Source organism: Camellia sinensis, chromosome 15 (assembly GCF_055761805.1).
Source record: "Camellia sinensis isolate YWXY chromosome 15, ASM5576180v1, whole genome shotgun sequence".
Lineage (NCBI taxonomy): Eukaryota > Viridiplantae > Streptophyta > Magnoliopsida > Ericales > Theaceae > Camellia > Camellia sinensis.
In genome coordinates, this window is record NC_138975.1 from 114,042,698 (window position 1) to 114,061,871 (window position 19,174).

At 34.6% G+C, this 19,174-nt stretch overlaps 2 protein-coding genes and 2 long non-coding RNA genes across 6 annotated transcripts in view; 2 read left to right on the plus strand and 2 right to left on the minus strand.

Moving 5' to 3' along the window:
- LOC145813772 (uncharacterized) overlaps window positions 1-19,174 on the plus strand; it is a 232,694-nt gene that overhangs the window by 144,926 nt on the left and 68,594 nt on the right. The gene's annotated exons all lie outside the window — the stretch shown is intronic.
- Window positions 2,123-5,195, minus strand: LOC145813672 (uncharacterized). The gene is made up of 2 exons (XR_014356891.1): window positions 5,085-5,195; window positions 2,123-2,292 (listed from the first exon to the last, which is right to left on the minus strand). It is a non-coding gene; the product is annotated as an uncharacterized LOC145813672 (long non-coding RNA).
- On the plus strand, window positions 6,972-18,574 carry LOC114289555 (ribulose-phosphate 3-epimerase, chloroplastic-like). Of its 3 annotated transcripts, XM_082909762.1 has the most exons (9): window positions 6,972-7,192; window positions 14,458-14,609; window positions 14,955-15,086; window positions 15,178-15,291; window positions 15,585-15,686; window positions 16,071-16,180; window positions 16,262-16,318; window positions 17,302-17,590; window positions 18,323-18,574. In XM_082909762.1, exons 2-6 carry the CDS (start codon window positions 14,595-14,597, stop codon window positions 16,086-16,088), a joined length of 381 nt encoding a protein of 126 aa, XP_082765888.1. In that variant the 5' UTR covers window positions 6,972-7,192; window positions 14,458-14,594; the 3' UTR covers window positions 16,089-16,180; window positions 16,262-16,318; window positions 17,302-17,590; window positions 18,323-18,574. The 3 variants fall into 3 exon arrangements, with proteins under 3 accessions (XP_082765888.1, XP_082765890.1, XP_082765889.1); XM_082909764.1 differs by lacking the exon at window positions 15,585-15,686; XM_082909763.1 differs by lacking the exon at window positions 18,323-18,574 and having other exon boundaries at window positions 14,909-15,086; window positions 17,302-17,371.
- LOC145813810 (uncharacterized) lies at window positions 7,898-12,419 on the minus strand. Its single transcript, XM_082909924.1, has 4 exons — window positions 12,367-12,419; window positions 9,209-10,476; window positions 8,846-9,004; window positions 7,898-8,623 (listed from the first exon to the last, which is right to left on the minus strand). The coding sequence occupies exons 1-4, from the start codon at window positions 12,417-12,419 to the stop codon at window positions 7,956-7,958; spliced, it is 2,148 nt and encodes a 715-aa protein (XP_082766050.1). The 3' UTR covers window positions 7,898-7,955.

Consider the following 19,174-nt stretch of genomic DNA (forward strand, 5'->3'; position numbering starts at 1 on the left):
AGAGCCTTAGATTTGAACCTGTTAATCTAAAAGTTTAAAAAATCGAGCTCTGGTGTGCTTCTAATAATAAATTGTATATAATTTTTTTTTAAAAAAAATCTATTTTTTAAGCACTAATAAAAATTCAAATTTTAACAATAGCATATTATTACATAAATTAACAAAAACAATTATAAGTAAATATTTGGTAACGTTTATATCAATAATTTTTTATTTATTTTTATAGAATTTTATAAAATTATAAACAAAACTTGTTTTGGTTTGGTTTTAGAAAGTTATAAATAGTTTATAAAATTTACCAAACACACACAAAAAAAAAAAAAAAAAAGTTTCACTTATTTATTTTTAAATTTTTTTCTCTTCCTCCTATGTTTTTTTTTTCAACAACCAACTATTACTCATCTCGACGAGCTACATTATTGATAAATTTCACTGCCAATCACTTCCAGCTATTACCTCCTACCACCAATAACCACATTTGCCCTCCAACTCTGGTTGAAAATCACCTTTAACTATCACTTTAGGCGACCAACCAACCATCATTTTTTCACTATCGACAATCACTTTCACTCACTGTTTCTGTAGCCATCAACCACCTTCAGTTACCACCAACCATCTCCTAAGGCCAACAGCTACCTCTGGCTATCATTTTTAATTGTCAACAACCTCCTCCTGTAATCATCTATTTTCAAAATATATTTTTAAAAATCTTGTATACCAAATATATTTTTATTTTCGGTTTTAATCAAAATTAATATAAATATATTTAATGTTTTTTATAAACTAAAAAAGATAAATTATAAATGTTATCACACAGCACCATACATTACTCAAATAAAAATTTTCAACGGAGTCTATAATTTAAGCATGTCTATTCAATTACACAGTAATGTAATTATTTTAAAGAAATATTATATATCTATAATTTAGACTCACAAACTCGAGAAGTTATTGGTTAGTTTTGGGATACTGTCACGTGGTACCTTAATGGTGTTGTGATTGGTGGAGGGAGTAGAGCCCACGAATTTATGTTGGGTGATTGGAGAATCTAGGGGGTATGGTAAATTATGATTGGTATGGGGTATGACAACGTGGCGTCCCAAGACCAACTAATAATTTTTTCACAAACTTACCCGCAATGATGTGACAACAAAGTTAGGCATTATATAATTAGATATGTGACAAATCAAAAGTTGACACTCATCATGTCATTTTATTGTGGATCAAATTCAAAAAACCTTTTTAAGAGTCTTAAACATTTTTTTATTACTTTATTCTATTTTTTTTACTATATTCATTAATAAATAGAGATATAACATTTGATGTTTCAATCTGTAGCTTTTCCTCAAAATTTTATTCAAATTTATAAATTTGAGTCACACAATAGTCTTGAAAATTTTTGTTAAACATTTGAGTCTTTTTGATTTGAAGCAAAAATTTGAGTAAAATTTTATTTGGTATAAATTGAGACCACGAGTGGAGGATTTTTTTTTTTTTTTAAAAAAAATTATTTAAATTTAAGTTTAATATAAATTTAAGTAAATGAAAATGTTCCTTTTCCGCATAATAAAAAATAAAATAAAAATTTGGCAAATTAAAAATATACCTTTTGTTTATTAAAAATATAGATTATTCCATTACATTCGGGAAATTACATCCAAACTCTTGAGATTTTCAATCATATAACAAATCACATTTTTCGTTAATCAACCTTTATTTTATTTCTTTAATTTTTTTTTGAACATGAAAAAAGGATGCTTTGAGGTGTCATCATAGCATCCATGGGCCCAGGTTCCGAGACAACTTGTTGTCAGCCTAATTTGACTCAACCCATAGGAAGGGATCTACCACCAAAGCACCAATGGAGTTCAACCACACGCCACAAACGAGCCTAGATTTTGATCGGAATACAAAGCAAGGTCTCCAAAGAAAGCCAGTTGTAAAGCAACCATTTTTCGCCCTTCCAGGATTCGAACATGGGTCACGTCTGTGGAAAGGGATATCTTTTCCATTAGGTCATGTAACGCCCCAACTTTCGGGCCGTTAAATACGCACAACAATACAACACAAGTGAGATAGATAACCAGAACATCTTAATATACATATATAACCAGAGTTAATATCACAGATAATTCGTTTATGTTCCATTACAAGATTACCAAAACATTGCCAAACCAAAAGTCAAAAGGAAAAAAAAAACAACTAGTCTAAGTCTTCAAATGAACCACAGCTCCAACACTTCATCTTGTTTGCCTTCGAAATAACCTTCACCATTGTAAACTGCTTCATCACCTGGCATGACACGCCATGAGTTTGGAATGCCCAGTAAAAACACACACACCCCCATATCTTCCATCAGCCAATCAACCATACACAGAACAAAATAGGTAACATAACATACACTATTACAACAAGGGTCTATGAATTAGTAGTTAGACTAGACATCTAGAATCCCCTAAAGAGATCCTTCTACCCAACCACAAGTATTGAACACCGGACTATTCAAAACTCCCCCTTTTGCTGCTTTGCAGACCTTACCACCTATGCCCACCTCCTGGTTATTTACCGGTCAGTGACATTGATGGACCTCAAAAGGGACAACCAAACAAGTGGGCTCGCTTACACCCAAATCGTGCCTAGGGCTCGCTTGCACCCTGCACATACCATACCAAAGGGCTCGCTTACACCCCGAAACCACCGCATAGAGTCCGAATACATCCGTGTCAACCTAGGGGCTCGCTTAGGCCGCTTGCACAAGACTTAACTCATTTGGTTTTAATCCCATCATAATTCATGCCATTCATATGCATAAATTATTCCAGCACTAATGTGAACGTCACCCATTGTCAACCCCTTATCATTTTGCCGTTTATTGGATCTTTTGCCAAGCAAGTTAGTCACATTCGGTAATTCGGTAATATAAAAGAGCATGAGACAAACATAAGAGAAGAAATATAGCCCATGATAAGCATACATTAGTATGGTAAGGCAAGCAAATAACATTAGGCATGCTTTGAAATACTTAGGTGCCGTTTGGTAACACTTACGTTTTCAGTTTTCTGTTTATATTTACAAAAATTTTAAAAATTCAAATAAAAACTTGTTTGGTAAAATTTTTGATTTATAAATCAGTGGTTTCAGTTTATAAATTTGGCCAAAAAATGTGTTTCCATTTTGAGTTTTCAGTTTTTTTTTTTTTTTTTACCACCCAACACTAGCCACTACCCGCCATCATTTTCCACCATCGTCTTCCGCCACCACCACCCACCACCCACCCCCACCACTCACTACCCACCTGCCACCACCACCAGCCACCCGTCACCACCACCCACCCGCCACCCACTCGTTACCGACACCCACCCCTCGTTACCACCGCCCACTTGCCATCCACCCGCCACTACCATCCACCGCCCGCCACCTACTTGCCACCACCACTCACCACCTATCTGCCACCACCATCCACCACCTGCTTCCACCAACCACCCATTACCACCAGCCACCTACCACTCACCCACCACCACCACCCACCACCCACCACCACCACCACCACCACCACCACTATCACCCACCAGCCACCCGCCACCCACCTACCACCACTAGCCACCAGCCACCACCACCACCACCACCACCACCACCACCACTATCACCCACCACCCACCCGCCACCCACCTACCACCACCACCTACCACCCACCACCACCACCCACTCGCTACCACCTACCACCCGCCACCGTCACCTACCCACCCACTACCACCCGCCATCTATCCGCCACCACCTACCACCACCCACCATCCGCCACCCACTTGTCACCATCACTCACCACCACCACCACCACCACCACCCACCACCTGCCACCGTCACCCATCTAACCACCATCACCACCCGCCACCCACCCGCCACCACCCATCATCCGCCACCCACTTGCCACCGCCACCCACCACCCACTCGTTACCACCCACTACCTGCTACTATCACCCACCCACCCACCCACCACCACCACCACCCGCCACCTACCCGCCACCACTACCCGCCATCCGCCACCCACCTGCCACCACCACCCACCACCCACTCGCTACCACCCACCATCCGCCACCGTCACCCACCCGCCCACCACCACCATCCACCCGCCACCACCAGTTACCCACCACCCACCGTCACCACTTTCCACCACCGTCTTTCGCCGCCACTTGCCACCACTTGCCATTTCTCACTTTTTTTTATATTTTTAAATTTTTTTAAACATTTTGTCAATAACCAAACGCGTTTGTAGTTTATGTTTTTCTAAAAATAAACAAAAAATAAACAAAAACCAGTTTATAAAATTTTTGTAAATATAAACTGAAAATGTAAACGTTACCAAACACACCCTTAGAGACAAATAACACAATAAAACACCATTTCCAGCACAGTTCGGTTCTGCAGGGCTAACAAGAATGCTTTGGAAAAAATACTTCTAGGTCAAATTAGGGGCTGAAATTGAACAAAAATAATAATTAACCTGTCTAGTTTCAATGCCAATTCACAGAATGTGCATAGCACCTCCAGAAATTCATCTACAAGCTATATTCGAAAACCTGTCTAGATTTGTCATCCGTTGGGAAAACTAGCTTTCCTCTCAATCTACCCAATGATTTTTACCCAAATAAATTCCATTGAAAAGAGGACTCAAAATCCTAAATTTGTATAGAAGAACCAACCTGAGATGATTTTTCTGGAATTTTATAAAATTGCAAGAAGTGGACTGTTTTTCAGAGACTCAGGACCAGATATTTAAACAAGGTATCCAAGCCCTAAAAACACACAATTAGGGGCTAATAAAATTATCACAAGCTCTAAACACACCAAATATCTTACACTAAATTCAGAATTAAGAAATAAATAAATTTAATATTTCTTTTAAATTAGAGAAATTGCAGTAGTGCCTAATTTGACAAATTTGTAAGGCAAAGTCACTAAATCAAACCCACACTTTCATACACATCAAAAACCCTATATACCATTAATATGCAACACAAGAGGGTATCTAGACAATAGGATGAGATGGGTGAAAGAATTGGAGAAGACATGGAAGGGTGTGTTCTTACCTTGACCCTAGAAGGCACCATTTTCTTCCTTTTCTTTTCTTCTTCTTCTTCCCTCCTTCCCTCTAATCACACTCTCCTTCTCTCACCTTCTCCTTGGCTGCTGGTATGTGTGTATGTGTGTGTGGAATTGAGACAAGGATCCTAATTTATAGGAAATAAGCTTGGTCTTAGCTTAATGACTACGGAAGCATAAATATCTAGATATTTTTTTATTTTGTTTTTCAATCAATTTTCCACCAAAATATTATTTGTGACACCTATGTACATAATCAAATAAATAATATTCTATTCAAATAAATAATAAATAAAAGAACAACAAAACAAAAATAAAAATAAAATGTATGAATTAATTTATAAACTAAGAGACAAATAAATAAAAACCAAGTTTTAGGGTATTTCCAATTATAAGGTGGTGTTCTCGGTTTAATTTTGATAATATACAGGAAAATTATTCTTTATTGGGCCATTTTGCAGACTTTTATGAAACTAGGTGCTAAAATGCTATTAAACTAAGGCTTAGGGTTTCATGTGTAATTACCAAAAATTAGGGTCTCTACAGGTCACCACCCCCGGTGGCTCGTTAATCAACCTTTAACTAACAGAATCTATGATATAAGCAACAATTTTTTATTTTAAATACTTATATTGACTTTTATGAAGTTAAAAATTTTATTTTATTTTTTATTTGTCCTACTCTGCCTTCATTATTCCTAATTTTTTCTTAATTAGTAACACCATTCTCTCCCACTCTCAATTAACACTATTAAAATTATTGTTTATAAATATTTGATGCGTCGCCGAAGATTGCTGAAGACTATCATAATGGCATGAAGAGAATGATTTGGTGAATTGTGGATTGAAATGAAAGTAGAATAATAATTTTCATTTTGCTACTAGAGGATATTTGGGTAATGAGAAATGCTAAAAATTCACAATAATTTATCCATAATGATGTAGCAATAGAGTTAGGTTCAATAGAGTTAAGTGTGTAACAAATTAAAAGTTTACACTTATCATATCATATTATTGTGGCTTAAATTAAGGGACTTTTTTAGGGATCACAAATATTTTCTGTTGAGTAATTTTAGAACATGTTTGATTGGGTGGATTAGAGCATGAGATTGAGATTATTAATCTGTGGGCCTAATTATCCTATGTTTGTTTTAACATTTTGGTTTAGGATTATTAATCCAATGGATAATTAATCCAACAAATTTGTAGGATTATTAGTAATGGGGTAGGGGTGTGATTATTAATCCAATGGATATTAATTCAATTGGATAGTGAATACCACACTACTTAATATGATTATTAATAGTTCACTATTAATTTTGTGAATCAAACATGACCTTATTTTTTTATGTTAGGCTAGTTGAATTGAAGGACAAATTCTCACAATGAGGCATTTGTAATTTCCAGAATCTATATTTTTGACAAATCTCTAGAGACATATTTGTAATTTATCGAACGAAACTCAGGTCATGAGTCAAATTTTAAAACTTTTGAAATAATTTGACCATATTATTCTTACTTATTTGTCGCTATGTTATTATCAACATCACTTATTTATTCAAATATTATGTATTTGTTTACGTATTTGTTCACGTGTCATCACCATATTTATTCATGTATGATATATCTATTCAACTAATTTGTCTATTTATCAATCTAATCTATCTATACGTCCAAATTACCACCACCAACTATTGCCGCGTCAACAACCTTGCGGCAATTTTTCAATGGGCAGTTTGACGATCTAGCGGCAATAGGATACAAATAGAAAAAATAATTTTCAAAACAATAATTTCTCACTAAATAATTTCATTATTATTATTATTATTATTATTTATTCAGGGGCCGAAATTTTGGTTACAGGTAGAGACTAGAGAGACGGAAAACAAAAGCACCAAACTTTCTCTCACTACCTAGCCGTTAACGCCTGACCCACCCATTCTTGTGAGAGAAAGAAAGATTTTTAGAAAGAGAGAGAGAGAGAGAATGGCAACAGCTTCGTGGAGTTCGTCAACTCTTGTCCAGTCCCAGATTAGTGGGTTTGGTGGAGGTCTTAGGCAATCTCGTTCTCATCCCAATTCTCTCACCTTTACAAGGTACTATATTGGGTTTTTAACATTTGATGATATCTTGATGCTACTTTGGATTTTGATTCCTAGTTTTTATATATATACATATATATGTGTATTCATATGGATACTAGTCCTATGGAGTTTTGAAGATTGAAACACCATATTGATTATGTCTTGATTTTCAAAACCCAGTAGAGAAACCAAATGGGTTCTTCTGACCTTGCGTTGAATTGCTTGGATTATTTAGCTGATTAATTGCAGTATGTAATAGTATTAGGTAATTATCAATGATGGTACATTGCATTTTTGGGGATTAATGAATTGTAAGTTATCTTTGAGCAAAATCCACTCTACCCCTTGTGGTTTCCCATTGGAACACTATACCCCTACATAAATTGAACTAAAATAACTATTTTATTGGGAATTGCAAAAAGACTTGAACACCCTCACTACTATTAGCCCTGTCTTACTCCCTAGTCCCCATTGTAACTCCCAGCCAAAATCTTGGTTTTATTAAGATCCAGCAATCCCACTGCATCCAGGGCCGGCCCTGAGATTTAGGGGGCCCAAGGCGACCTTCGGAAATGGGGCCTTTCTTACATTGGAAAAAAAAAAGGTTGATGGATAAATGGATAAAAAATTATTTGCACATGTAATCATTAAAATTATAAACAAAAATTTACTTTCATATATTAAGATAATAATCAATCATTACAAATACTCAAAAAACTAAAAATCTGGTTTTGTTGCTTTATAGTTTAGCAATATCCAGTTTACAATTGAACCATCACATAAACATTACTCTTCTCACATTTTTAGCTGCAAAATCACTAATGAAGCTTGCATAATCAAATTTATCCACCATATCCTTTTCAATAGATAACAAAGCTAACCCATTCAATCTTTCTTGTGACATAGTTGACCAAACATAAGATTTGATTAACTTCAACTTTGAAAAACTTCTTTCTCCAGAGGCCACTGTAACAGGTATAGTTAACAAAATTCTATACACAATCCATGCATTTGGGAAACAACCATCCATTGTTTTCAAATAATTTAATACTTCAATTAGCCTTTTGATTCCTTCCAGTAAAACTTCTTTCAAGACATTCAACTCTGAAAATAGATCTCTCCCATCAATATCAGAAAGTTCATCATGTTTCAGAAAATCTTCAAGATTAACACAATAAGTCTTCAAACATTCCTTGTTGGTAGAACTCAACTTTTTCAAATCAAACAAAAATCCAAAATTTTCCTCATATACTTGAAATTGTTCAAACCTACTCTTAAGTGAAGAAAGAGCTTGATCAATTATATACATAAAGTAATTAACTCTAAAAGATTCTTCAGCAGTCTGTGTCACCTCTTCACTAACATTCTCATCAAATTGCTTCTTTCTGCGAATGACACGCTTTTCACGAAATACTGGATCAATTTCCATTAGAGTAGCAACTTCTTTTGCCTCAATCATGGCATCCAAAAATCCAGTTTCTCTATACTTTTCAAGAAAGGTAATGAGTCCTTTTAATTGAATTATAGCAACATCAATATGCATGTCTTCCCTTTGAAATATTTTGCTAACTGAGTTAACTGCAAACAATAAATTGTGCCAAATAATCATGCCAAGCAAAAATTCAAAGTTCTCAATTTCATATGTTGCTAAAGACTCAGCTTCACTCTTTGTATTGTGGGGTTCACCAAGATTTGCCAAATGATTTAAAGCATCTCTTATTTGTGGAGCTTGATATCTTATTGCTTTAACACTTTCAACGTGACTTTCCCACCTTGTTTGTGACAATGGCTTCAATGTGAGACCTTCCACATGATCTTTGAAAACTTTCCACCGCTTTGTAGAAGATGAAAAGAATAAATATATACGTTGTAGCACTCCAAAAAAAGAGATAGCTTTGGGACAAGAGTTAGCCATATCACAAAGTGCAAGGTTAAAACTATGATAACCACATGGTGTGTAGAATGCTCTAGGATTTATTTCAAGTAGCCTTTTCTGTACACCTTTGTGTTTCCCTTTCATGTTAGAGCCATTATCATATCCTTGCCCTCTTATATCACTAATATCAAGTTGGAGTGTGCATAATACCTCTTTAAGTACATTAAAAAGACCCAATTCCGATTTGTCATCCACCTTTAAAAATTCTAAAAAGAACTCTTCCACCTTTACTTGATTAGTTGAAACATCCACACATCTTATTACAAGAGACATTTGTTCTTCATGACTAACATCTGGAGTATAATCAAGAATAACTGAAAAATATTTCGCTTCTTTGATTCTTTTCACAATTGTACTTTTGATCTCACCCGTTAACATCTGTATCAATTCATTTTGGATTTTGTGACCAAGATAATGGTAATGAATTTCATTCCTTTCAATGCGATGAAGGTGGTCTTGCATTACCGAATCAAATTGAGCAATCATTTCAATTAAACTCAAAAAGTTTCCATTTCTTTCTTGATAAATCTTCTCATTGTCTCCATGAAACGCTAAATTATTTTTAGCAAGAGTTCTCACAACAACAATTATCCTCAGTAACACCTTTTTCCAATGTTCTCTCTCCCTATTGATTTGTTCTTGAACACCTTTATCAATTGTTTCATTCTTTTGCAATCTTTTTTCCGATTCAATCCATTTTCTCGTACAAGTCATGTGCTTATTGCTAGCTTCATGACTTCTAAGCCTGTGACCTAGATTCTTCCAATCTTTAAATCCATTAGTAGCCAACTGAGTCTTGTTCCCATCTTCCTTAAATAACTTACAACAAAAGCAAAATACTTTGTTTGAAGAATCTGAATATACTAGCCATTTCCTATCTTGCTTCTCTTCATTTGGTAAATTTCGAATGTAATGTGTAGAGGAGAAATGTCTATCCTTGTCATCTCTAGGAAAATTGACAACATTACTTCTTATAGGACCTCTTTCAACTAATAAATCTCTGAAATTCTGATCAATCTTGTCCCAATTACTGGGGTCATTAACATTTAAAGGTCCATATTCAATATTAAAATCTTCACTTTCAGTAGCTTTCTCATTCACCAAATCTTCATTGTCATTCTCATTCAAACATTCAATAGGCTCTTTAACACCCAAATCTTCATTATCATTCTCATTATATTGATTAAGTTCTTCAATTACCAAATATTCATCAATCAAATATGAACTTTCTATTTGTTTCTTGTTACCAAAAAATTTATCAAGCGCTCCTGATTGAGATTGAATAAAATTTTCTAATTTTTGCTTCTTTTTACTTTTTTCACATCCAGAAATATACTTCCTAGGAGGCATGATGACTACTCTATATAATCACAAATTCACACAAATTCATAATCATTGATCTCTGTAAATAATATATTTTCAGAATTAGAGCACAACAAAAATTATAGATTTTTACTAAAGCATATAAATTAGGTAATTTTCTAATTTAAAGAACAAATTATATAGGGCAAGAAATTAAGAGGAAAATTAGGAGAAAAATTAGGGCAACAAATTAGGGCAAAAACTTCCTCTATTTAAATGTGATATATATATATATATAGAGAGAGAGAGAGAGAGACTCACGGTTTTGATGCCCAAAATTGTTAGTGCTCAGCGTCTGTCAAATATAGAGGAGAGGAGAAGACTGAAGACTCACGGTTTCATCTTCATCAGTCCAATCCAATGCAAGAAGAGAGAGAGCAATCCAATGCAAGAAGGCTCACGGTTTCGTCAAATATGGAGGAGACAGAGCAGAGATGTGTTTCATTTCATTCTTATCAGGTGCTGTGCTGTGTTTCATTCTTCTCAAAGATGTGTTTCGTCAAAATCAAATATGTAAAGACCCATGCGAATTCATTCTTCTCAGATGGGTATATCTTGGGCCCATGTTCATAATGATTAATGTAAAGGATTTTGTTATGGGCCTCTATTATGAACAGTTCATTGGACCTGTATTATGATTTTTTTTTTTGGGCCTATATTCAATTGGGCTTATAACATTTGGATTTTTTTTTTTTTTACATCTAAAACAAAAAATCATATTTTGGGACCCTATTTTCAGCCCAAATCTGGGGCCCAAGGCGCAAGCCTCTTGGGCCTGCCCTCAAGGCCGGGCCTGACTGCATCATATGATATACACATTTGATTTTGGGTTTGAATTTCAACCCACTGTAACAAACCAGCCCGAATCATGGTTTTAAGATCCAGTAATCCCACTACATCACATGATACACATTTGATTTGGATTTGAAATTTCCATTTTAATATTGAAATTCAAACCCAAAGAAATTACGTATATATGCGATCTGTATGTATATATGCGTGTGTGTGGGTTGTATATATGTATATTGTTTACTTTGAAATTCAAATAGCTTGAAGAGATTAGTTGAAAAAAGAAAAAAGAAGATGAAGATGACTCAGGTGCAGCGATCTACACTTTGTTTTGTTTTGTTGATTTTTTTCCTGGAAAAAAAAAAAAAAAAAGAAGGAGAAGAAGAAGAAAATAATTCTTTGGTTCAGGCTCACCTCCATTTTGTTTGAACTTGCTTAGGTATGTTTCTATAATTAGTGATTTTGAGACAATTTTTGCAATGAATGTTGTAAATAAATGAAAGTTATTTGTGAAGCCTGGGTAGTGCTAGAGGGGAGGTGGTAGCATGGTAGAGAGGTGCGGGATGGTAGCAGAGAGGTGGGAGAGGTGGCGGGGATGGTGGTGAGAGAGAGTGGATGAGTTAGGGTTAGGGTTTTCAAATGGGGAAGAAGAAAATGAAATGGAAAATTTGTCTTTTGACTGTTTGGTTTTCATGCCAACTCTTAAAATAGGCTCATGTGACATAATTTCTGTCAATTTGGACAAAATTAATAACGGTAGGGAGGTAAAGTGCAAGATGAGTCAAAATCACGTGGGGGCACTTTTGCATATATATTTAAATGTCGATAAAATGCCCTAAGCCAAAACCATAATTAGGATTTAACCCAAAAAGTAGAATTGATGTACTGAATTTAGGAAATTTCAAGTGGAAAACTTTGTGCTTGAAAGAGTCAAGTTCGTGGAGTGTGTTAACCTCTTACTCGTTTAACATGTTTGTTTCAAATTGATGAGTGGTATTTTTGAGTTCTGCCCATTAAATGTTTGTTAATATACCATAGTAAATTGTACTTCAATGTAATAGCTGGTTAGGCCATGATTTTCTTCGAGATCTAGACAAACATTGCAACAGGGCTTGATCCATGTAAAAGAGCTGCATAACCCAATACCGTCATACTTCTGTGCATTATTAACCACTCTAATTGAATTTTACTTGAAGTCATCAACAAATTCTTAGGGCTCTTTAACCATTTTATGTGTTTTTTAAACATATTTAAAAATTTAGAGGTATATTGAGCTTACTTCCTACATGAAAAGGTAGTTGCTAAACATGTTTTCTTGAAAGCATGTTTTAGTAACCATGTGTTTTAGGTTCCTATTTATATTCGGACTCTGGTGAAAACATGATTACTAACCACGTTTCTAATGAAAAAGTGTGGCCAGCAACCACACTTTCTCTGCACTTCGATTATTAGCAGACTTCTTCTCCAAATCTAATTTCAAAATGAGGAAATTTAGTATCCGTGCTTTCATATAATTTGGGACTTAATAGCAGGAAACTCCTATAGGGTCCTCGCTCCGAACTTTTAACTCTTCTATAGGGCCCTCACTCCCCGACTCGCATTCCCACCTGCTCCCCCACCTCCCAGCTTTGTGCAAATGGTTTGGGAATAAAGTGCGAAAAATCCCTAGTTTTGTAAATAAGGTTTTGAAAAAAACATAAAATGATTAAAGAGCCAATTCTTAGTTGCGTGATGAAATAAAGGGGGAATTTTTTTTAATATTGCTCCCCTGTATTTACCTTATATTTCCACTATTTTTGTGGTTGAAAGAGATGCAGAACAATATTTTTAAAATTTTCAATGAACATTTGCCCAACTTCAGTTGGCTGTTCAATAGTTCCATTGTAATGAATTCCTAAAACCCATAAAATTACACTTATTTATCAATGTAATCTCCACAATTCTCAGACAAATTTATTGACTTTTATGCTACCTCTTCAGTATAGTTGGTAGTAGTGCCTCTATCTGGGTGCAAATGGTACCAAAATTTGGCTTTACCCTTATTCCAATGTTTCCCATGATATATAAATATAATCTTCAAACATATGTTGCACAATCTTTGGTGTCCATGCAATGGAAAGTCCATACTCGTTGTGACACAAATGTACTTGCTTTTGGTTGAAAACTCTTATTCTCCATGTAGTTTCTGTGTACACTCTCCACATAATTGATTGCTTCTTATTAACTTTTCTTTTTCGAGTTAACATATACTTTCATTCTCTTCCCAGAAGGAACTTGGATGCTTTTAAGAATCCCAACAGCTTTACTGAGTGGTATTATTTGAATGATATTTCATTTTTTATTTGCTTCTTATATTCCCTCCCTTTTTTTATCCTTTGGAATGGGAGTGGGAGACAAGGAAGGGAGAGAGAATTGCAAGTTAAATGCTGCATGTTCGAATATTACTTTAAAGGAGGGTTCCTACCATAGGACTAGTTAACATTTCGAAACTTCTTGTTGCTTTCATTTGTTAAGGTCTTTCTTCTAAGAACCACGAATACAAATATGAGACATAGATACAATACAACAGGATACAGATTACTGACACATTGACACCATGATTGTCAAAAAATCGAGACACTACATGGTAGGGACGTCACCAATTTTTTTTTTGTTTTTTTGATTTGTATATATACGTAAAAATAATATCACCTTCATTTTTTTTGTTACAAATACTCTTATATTTTGTTGTATCAAAATAGTAAGATATTTTTTTTTTTCACATTCTATATATTTAAAAAACATGTGAATAAAATCTCTTAATATCTATTTTTATTATTAAAAAAAGAAAAAGAAAAAGAAACTCTATTCACCAACAATTTCAAAGTTTTAAGCTTTATAGTTCCACTTATAATTGAAAAATCTAAAGGTGGAGAGAGTAATAGGTATAAATAGCATTTTAATGTTTAGCTCTGTATCTAACCTCATATGCATTGATGGGTTTCTAATTCTTTCTACTAAGGGAGAAGAAATTCTTGTTACATCTCTCCAATTCTTTAGGCCGATGATTCCATCTAATCACTATGAACAATTAAATTCCTTGAATACTAAGTGTTCTTATATGTAGGTTTTAGTTACTGCTCATGATTTGTGCCTGATCTTGCACTACATTGCTTATATGTTTTGCTTTATTTTCTTTGTATGAATCCAGGGGAAAGAATAGAACTATAGTGAAGGCAAGCTCTCGGGTGGATAAATTCTCAAAAAGCGACATAATTGTTTCTCCATCTATTCTCTCTGCTAGTTTTGCGAAGCTGGGAGAGCAGATTTCTATTTTGTATATTTGATATGTGCTGTTATATTGTAAGTGCTAACTCAAGGCTTAAGGCCAGGATTGTGATCCTTATTTTTAACACAACATGTTGATTATGTTGTATTCTACTGCATAAGCTTGTGTGCGTGCGTGTGTATTTTACTTTTTCTATTGGCATTTGGAATTTGTTAAACTTCTTAGCAAGTTCAATGCCTAACGATAGTAATTCTACTTGTGATACCTTTCTCTCTGAATTTTCTTGTCATTGATTTTGTTCAATCATGTTTTTGGGATCATTTTTTAATTTCTTTATTTATGTTTCCTCATGCATTAATAATTTGAGATGTAGGTTGATTCTCCATGGGTGCTGGAATTTGACTCTCATATATATGTAGGTAAAAGCAGTGGAGCTGGCAGGTTGTGACTGGATTCATGTTGATGTAATGGATGGTCGTTTTGTTCCAAATATAACAATTGGACTTCTTGTGGTTGATGCGTTGCGCCCCGTAACATTGGATGTACATTTGGTAATTCTTCAATTTTTATGTCCTAGGTAATTTGTTGTCAAGTCTTCTTTGATTGGGAATGGCATTGCTAATGTGAACAAATGCATTGCAGATGATTGTTGAACCCGACCAGAGAGTGCCTGATTTTGTGAAGGCAGGAGCAGACATAGTTAGCGTCCATTGTGAGCAATCTTCCACCATCCATTTGCATCGTACAGTGAATCAAGTATGGCTTCTCTGAACTTGAGAATGCATATCCTGTTTTAGTATAGATTTATCTCATTAACATTCATCAGATTTAGGTCTAACTTAATGTAATCCTAAAAGTTAAAAAAAATAAAAAACAGGAAAAAGAAAAAAAAAATGATGAGTTATCTGTACTTCGAACGTCTAAGAGAGCCTCCTTTTCTGTTCGTGTGTTGATATATTTGTTTTACATTTAATCCTAATTGAAGTTTGTTTTTTCTATTTCATTGCACTAGTTATCTCTTTTGACAACTCTATTTTTCTGTAACTCAGATTAAAAGTTTGGGAGCCAAAGCTGGAGTTGTCCTAAATCCTGCCACACCACTAACTACAATAGAATATGTCCTTGATGATAATATCTGTTTCTTTACGAAGGTAGTCCTTGTAGTGAAGTTTTTGAAGGACTACTGTCTGAGAAGGATTTTCTCTGCTGAGTATCCTTTTCACTTGATAGTTTTTTTTCTTTTCAGATACACATGACCAAAACAAAATGAAAAGGTGATCATGGCAACTTTGGTTGTCAAGACAAGAACTTAATTGTTATATAGACTGAGAGACAGCATATTAGTAAATTAATTTAGCAAGATTACTTACCTTTTGTGCATACTAAATTTGATATTTTCCAAACTGCCATACATTTTCCTATTAAAAGCTCCATGGAGAAGATATTAGTATTAGAAAAGTCTTCATGTTATCATTTAGGTTAATATGGTCACATGGAATGGAATTGTCGAAATGATCTTCTTTGCTTGTTAACAGTGGTTGATCTGGTCTTGATTATGTCGGTGAACCCCAGATTTGGTGGGCAGAGCTTTATTGAGAGCCAAGTTAGGAAAATCTCAGATTTAGGAAGAATGTGTGCAGAGAAGGTATTGCATTCTCATTTCCAAGTGCAGTACTTTACCAGGAAAGGAAACAATAACATTTTTTTTTTTCTTTTTGTTTTGCAGGGGGTGAATCCATGGATCAAAGTAGATGGTGGAGTTGGTCCAAAAAATGCATATAAGGTCCGTCATTCAAAATCATATTGTCCCTTTTCTAATGCGGAGATGTGGCCTTAAGTAGTGTTATCTTCTGGGTGGAGTTTTTGTGTTGCCTAAGAATATCTGTGAGCAAGTCGAGTAAGTATTAACTTCCTGTCCACCTCAGTGCTGTTCTTGAACCCTTGATGCTCCAATAGTATGTGGCAGCTTCTATTTCCACACACCAAAAATGCTCAGTTGACGCACTTAGTGCATTTTTTAATTATGATTTTACCCCTTACTCAAATTACCCTTTTAGACAAAACCCTAAAATACAATTTCGTACTACACCACCAACCACCAGCACTGCCACCCCCACAAAACCCTCCTCGTAGATCACTCTCTCGCACACACGATCTAGCCTCTCTCTCTCTCTCTCTCTCTCTCTCCCTCTCACGCGCGTGCGGGCAAGCGTGCTCTGTGCAAGCATAATGGAGAAGGGGCTGGGGTGGTTGTGGGCAGTAGGGGAGAGGCTAGAGTAGTTGGGGGAAAGTGGGTCTAGGGTGGTCGTGGACAGTGGGAAGGGGCTAGGGTTTTTGGGGAAAGGTGGTTGAGGGGGTGAGAGTGGCAAGCAAGGGTGGGGGAGTGGTTAGGGTGGTCGGGGGACGAGGTCGGTGGTGGCAGTGCTGATTGACCGGAGGTACTTAAGGTTAGGGTTAGGATTTCTAAGATTGAGGATGGTATTTTTCAGATAAATATGTGTATTGAGCAAAAGCAAAATATTTGAATTTATAGTTGTGTGTATTGAGAAAAGATGTGCTCTGAGACTCAAGAATTTAAACCACACTACGATAAAATAAAATAAAATAAATCTCATTATGGCTTATTGGAATAGAACAAATCCTCTTACGAAAATGTGTAAAAAAAAAATTCCAAAATCTCTTTCATCATTTATCTGTACAAGTGACAAATTGATGATGTGATCTATATAGCCATTTTGAATACTTATGACGTTGGCACTTTGGCAGGTGATTGAGGCTGGAGCAAATGCTTTGGTTGCTGCTTCTGCTGTCCTTGGAGCTAAAGATTATGCCGAAGGCATGGACTCATACAACTTCTATGATAAGTCCTACAAAAGATAAATTTAATTCTTTATGACATAAATGTATTTTAACTTTTTTATGCACTGAATGAATTTGTTACAGCTATAAAAGGAATAAAAACCAGTAAAAGACCCGAAGCTGTCACGGTATGAAATTTGAAAACCAAAAGCTCTTATTCAACTCAATATGCGGTTCATTTACCCTTCATTCTCATGTATGGTATTTCTCACTTTCTACAAATTACAGTATTTATTTATTTTTCCCTTCAGTGTGTAATTGAAACCGAAAATCATTGTCAAAATTTGAAGGCAATTGCAAGAAAATGACGAGGAAAAATTTAATTAGAGTCGCTTTCTAAAAAAATAATAATAAAAGCAAAATCCTTAATATGAATGGATAGATTCTACAGCATGGAATCCCTCCACTTGATTCAAGAAAAATAAAATTATTAAGCACCTGTTTGGTAACATGTATATTTATAATTTATATTCACAAAAAAAACAAAAAAAATTGGAAATTGTAAACAAAAACTCGTTTGTTGTCAATTTTTGTTTATAAAAACTTGAAAACAGTTTTCAAAATTTACTACATTCTTGTAACCACAAAAAAGTTAGTTTCACTTGTTTAGAAGAAAAAAAAAAAACTATTCTCCTCCCACATTCTCCTGTCACCACTCATCACCCTGGTGTGATGTAGATTTAGGGAATGGTGTGTACTTAGATGAATGATGATGTGTAAATAGAAACTCCTGAAAATTGCTCAGTGATAAATCAGTGAAAGTAGAAAATTAGACTCATTAGAAATATTGTTTTACTTTTGCAGTTGATAGTTTTCTGCAATCTGACGAATTGAAGCACATTTGAGCTGCTTTTTCTTTTCTTTTTTTTCTTTTTTAATTTTTAATTTTTTTTTTAATATCTCAGCATGATTATCTTTGTATTCACAGATAAAGAGGTGCAACCAGACATAGCGGCAAATTGTTGGCTTCCTGCTGTTGTCAGATACACGGTTTGTCTGCTGTCATAGATGAAATCAATAAGAAACATTGAATTCTGAGTGCTGTTGTGATTCTTGATTTATGTAGCATAGCTTGTATAGGAATTCAATGTTTTGACTTATCTTCGGCACTAAGCCCTGTAATAATATTATTATCATCAGTGTCCAGTTTAATAAATCATTTTCCAGTGTGCATACTAAATTGCTCTTTTTTTTCCTTAAATTTTATTATTTGGACTTTATTCTTTTCTTTATTTATTTATTTATTTTATTATAAGATTTGGTATTATTTGGACATGGTCATACATTTTTCACTTCCTTTCACTTTGATTTCGCTTCTCTGAACATTTCGGCTAGGTTTGGGAATTGAGTATTTTAATTTGACTTGCAGAAAAATATAAAGAGTTATGTGATAACTTGTAGTGACTTATTAATTTTTGGGCTAAAAAAACCTATCCCCAAACATCTAAAGTATCATATTTCTGACAGTTTTACATAATGAAAATAGATAAATAGTTTAGATTAAAAACAAATCAAAATATTATGATTTAAATTAATAAAATTAAAAACTAAAGATTTATTTTGTTATAGAAGCCAAATCCTATAGTTCTCTTTTTTTAATTTTTCCAAGTAATTATTTTACATTCTTTGCTTCTTTTTGATTTTTAACTTTTGATAATCAAATCCCAAAGTCAAAATATTTTTAGAAAGTAGCAATATTTTGTTATTGCTTGAATTAGCTCACTCATAAGAAGAAAACAAAGAGAGTATACTAAATAGGTAGAATAAAACAAGCATTATA

Bases quoted from the DNA above. Each gene is read 5' to 3' on its own strand.
- LOC145813810 (XM_082909924.1), bottom strand. From the start codon at position 12,419: ATGACGGTATTGGGTTATGCAGCTCTTTTACATGGATCAAGCCCTGTT. The intron at 10,477-12,366 runs GTTTGTCTAGAT...GTGATTATATAG, and splicing joins GGATCAAGCCCTGTTGCAAT to AGTAGTCATCATGCCTCCTA. The intron at 9,005-9,208 runs GCTCTAACATGA...AGCGGTGGAAAG, and splicing joins AGGGCAAGGATATGATAATG to TTTTCAAAGATCATGTGGAA.
- LOC114289555 (XM_082909762.1), top strand. The intron at 15,087-15,177 runs GTAATTCTTCAA...AATGCATTGCAG, and splicing joins TAACATTGGATGTACATTTG to ATGATTGTTGAACCCGACCA. The intron at 15,292-15,584 runs GTATGGCTTCTC...TCTGTAACTCAG, and splicing joins TGCATCGTACAGTGAATCAA to ATTAAAAGTTTGGGAGCCAA.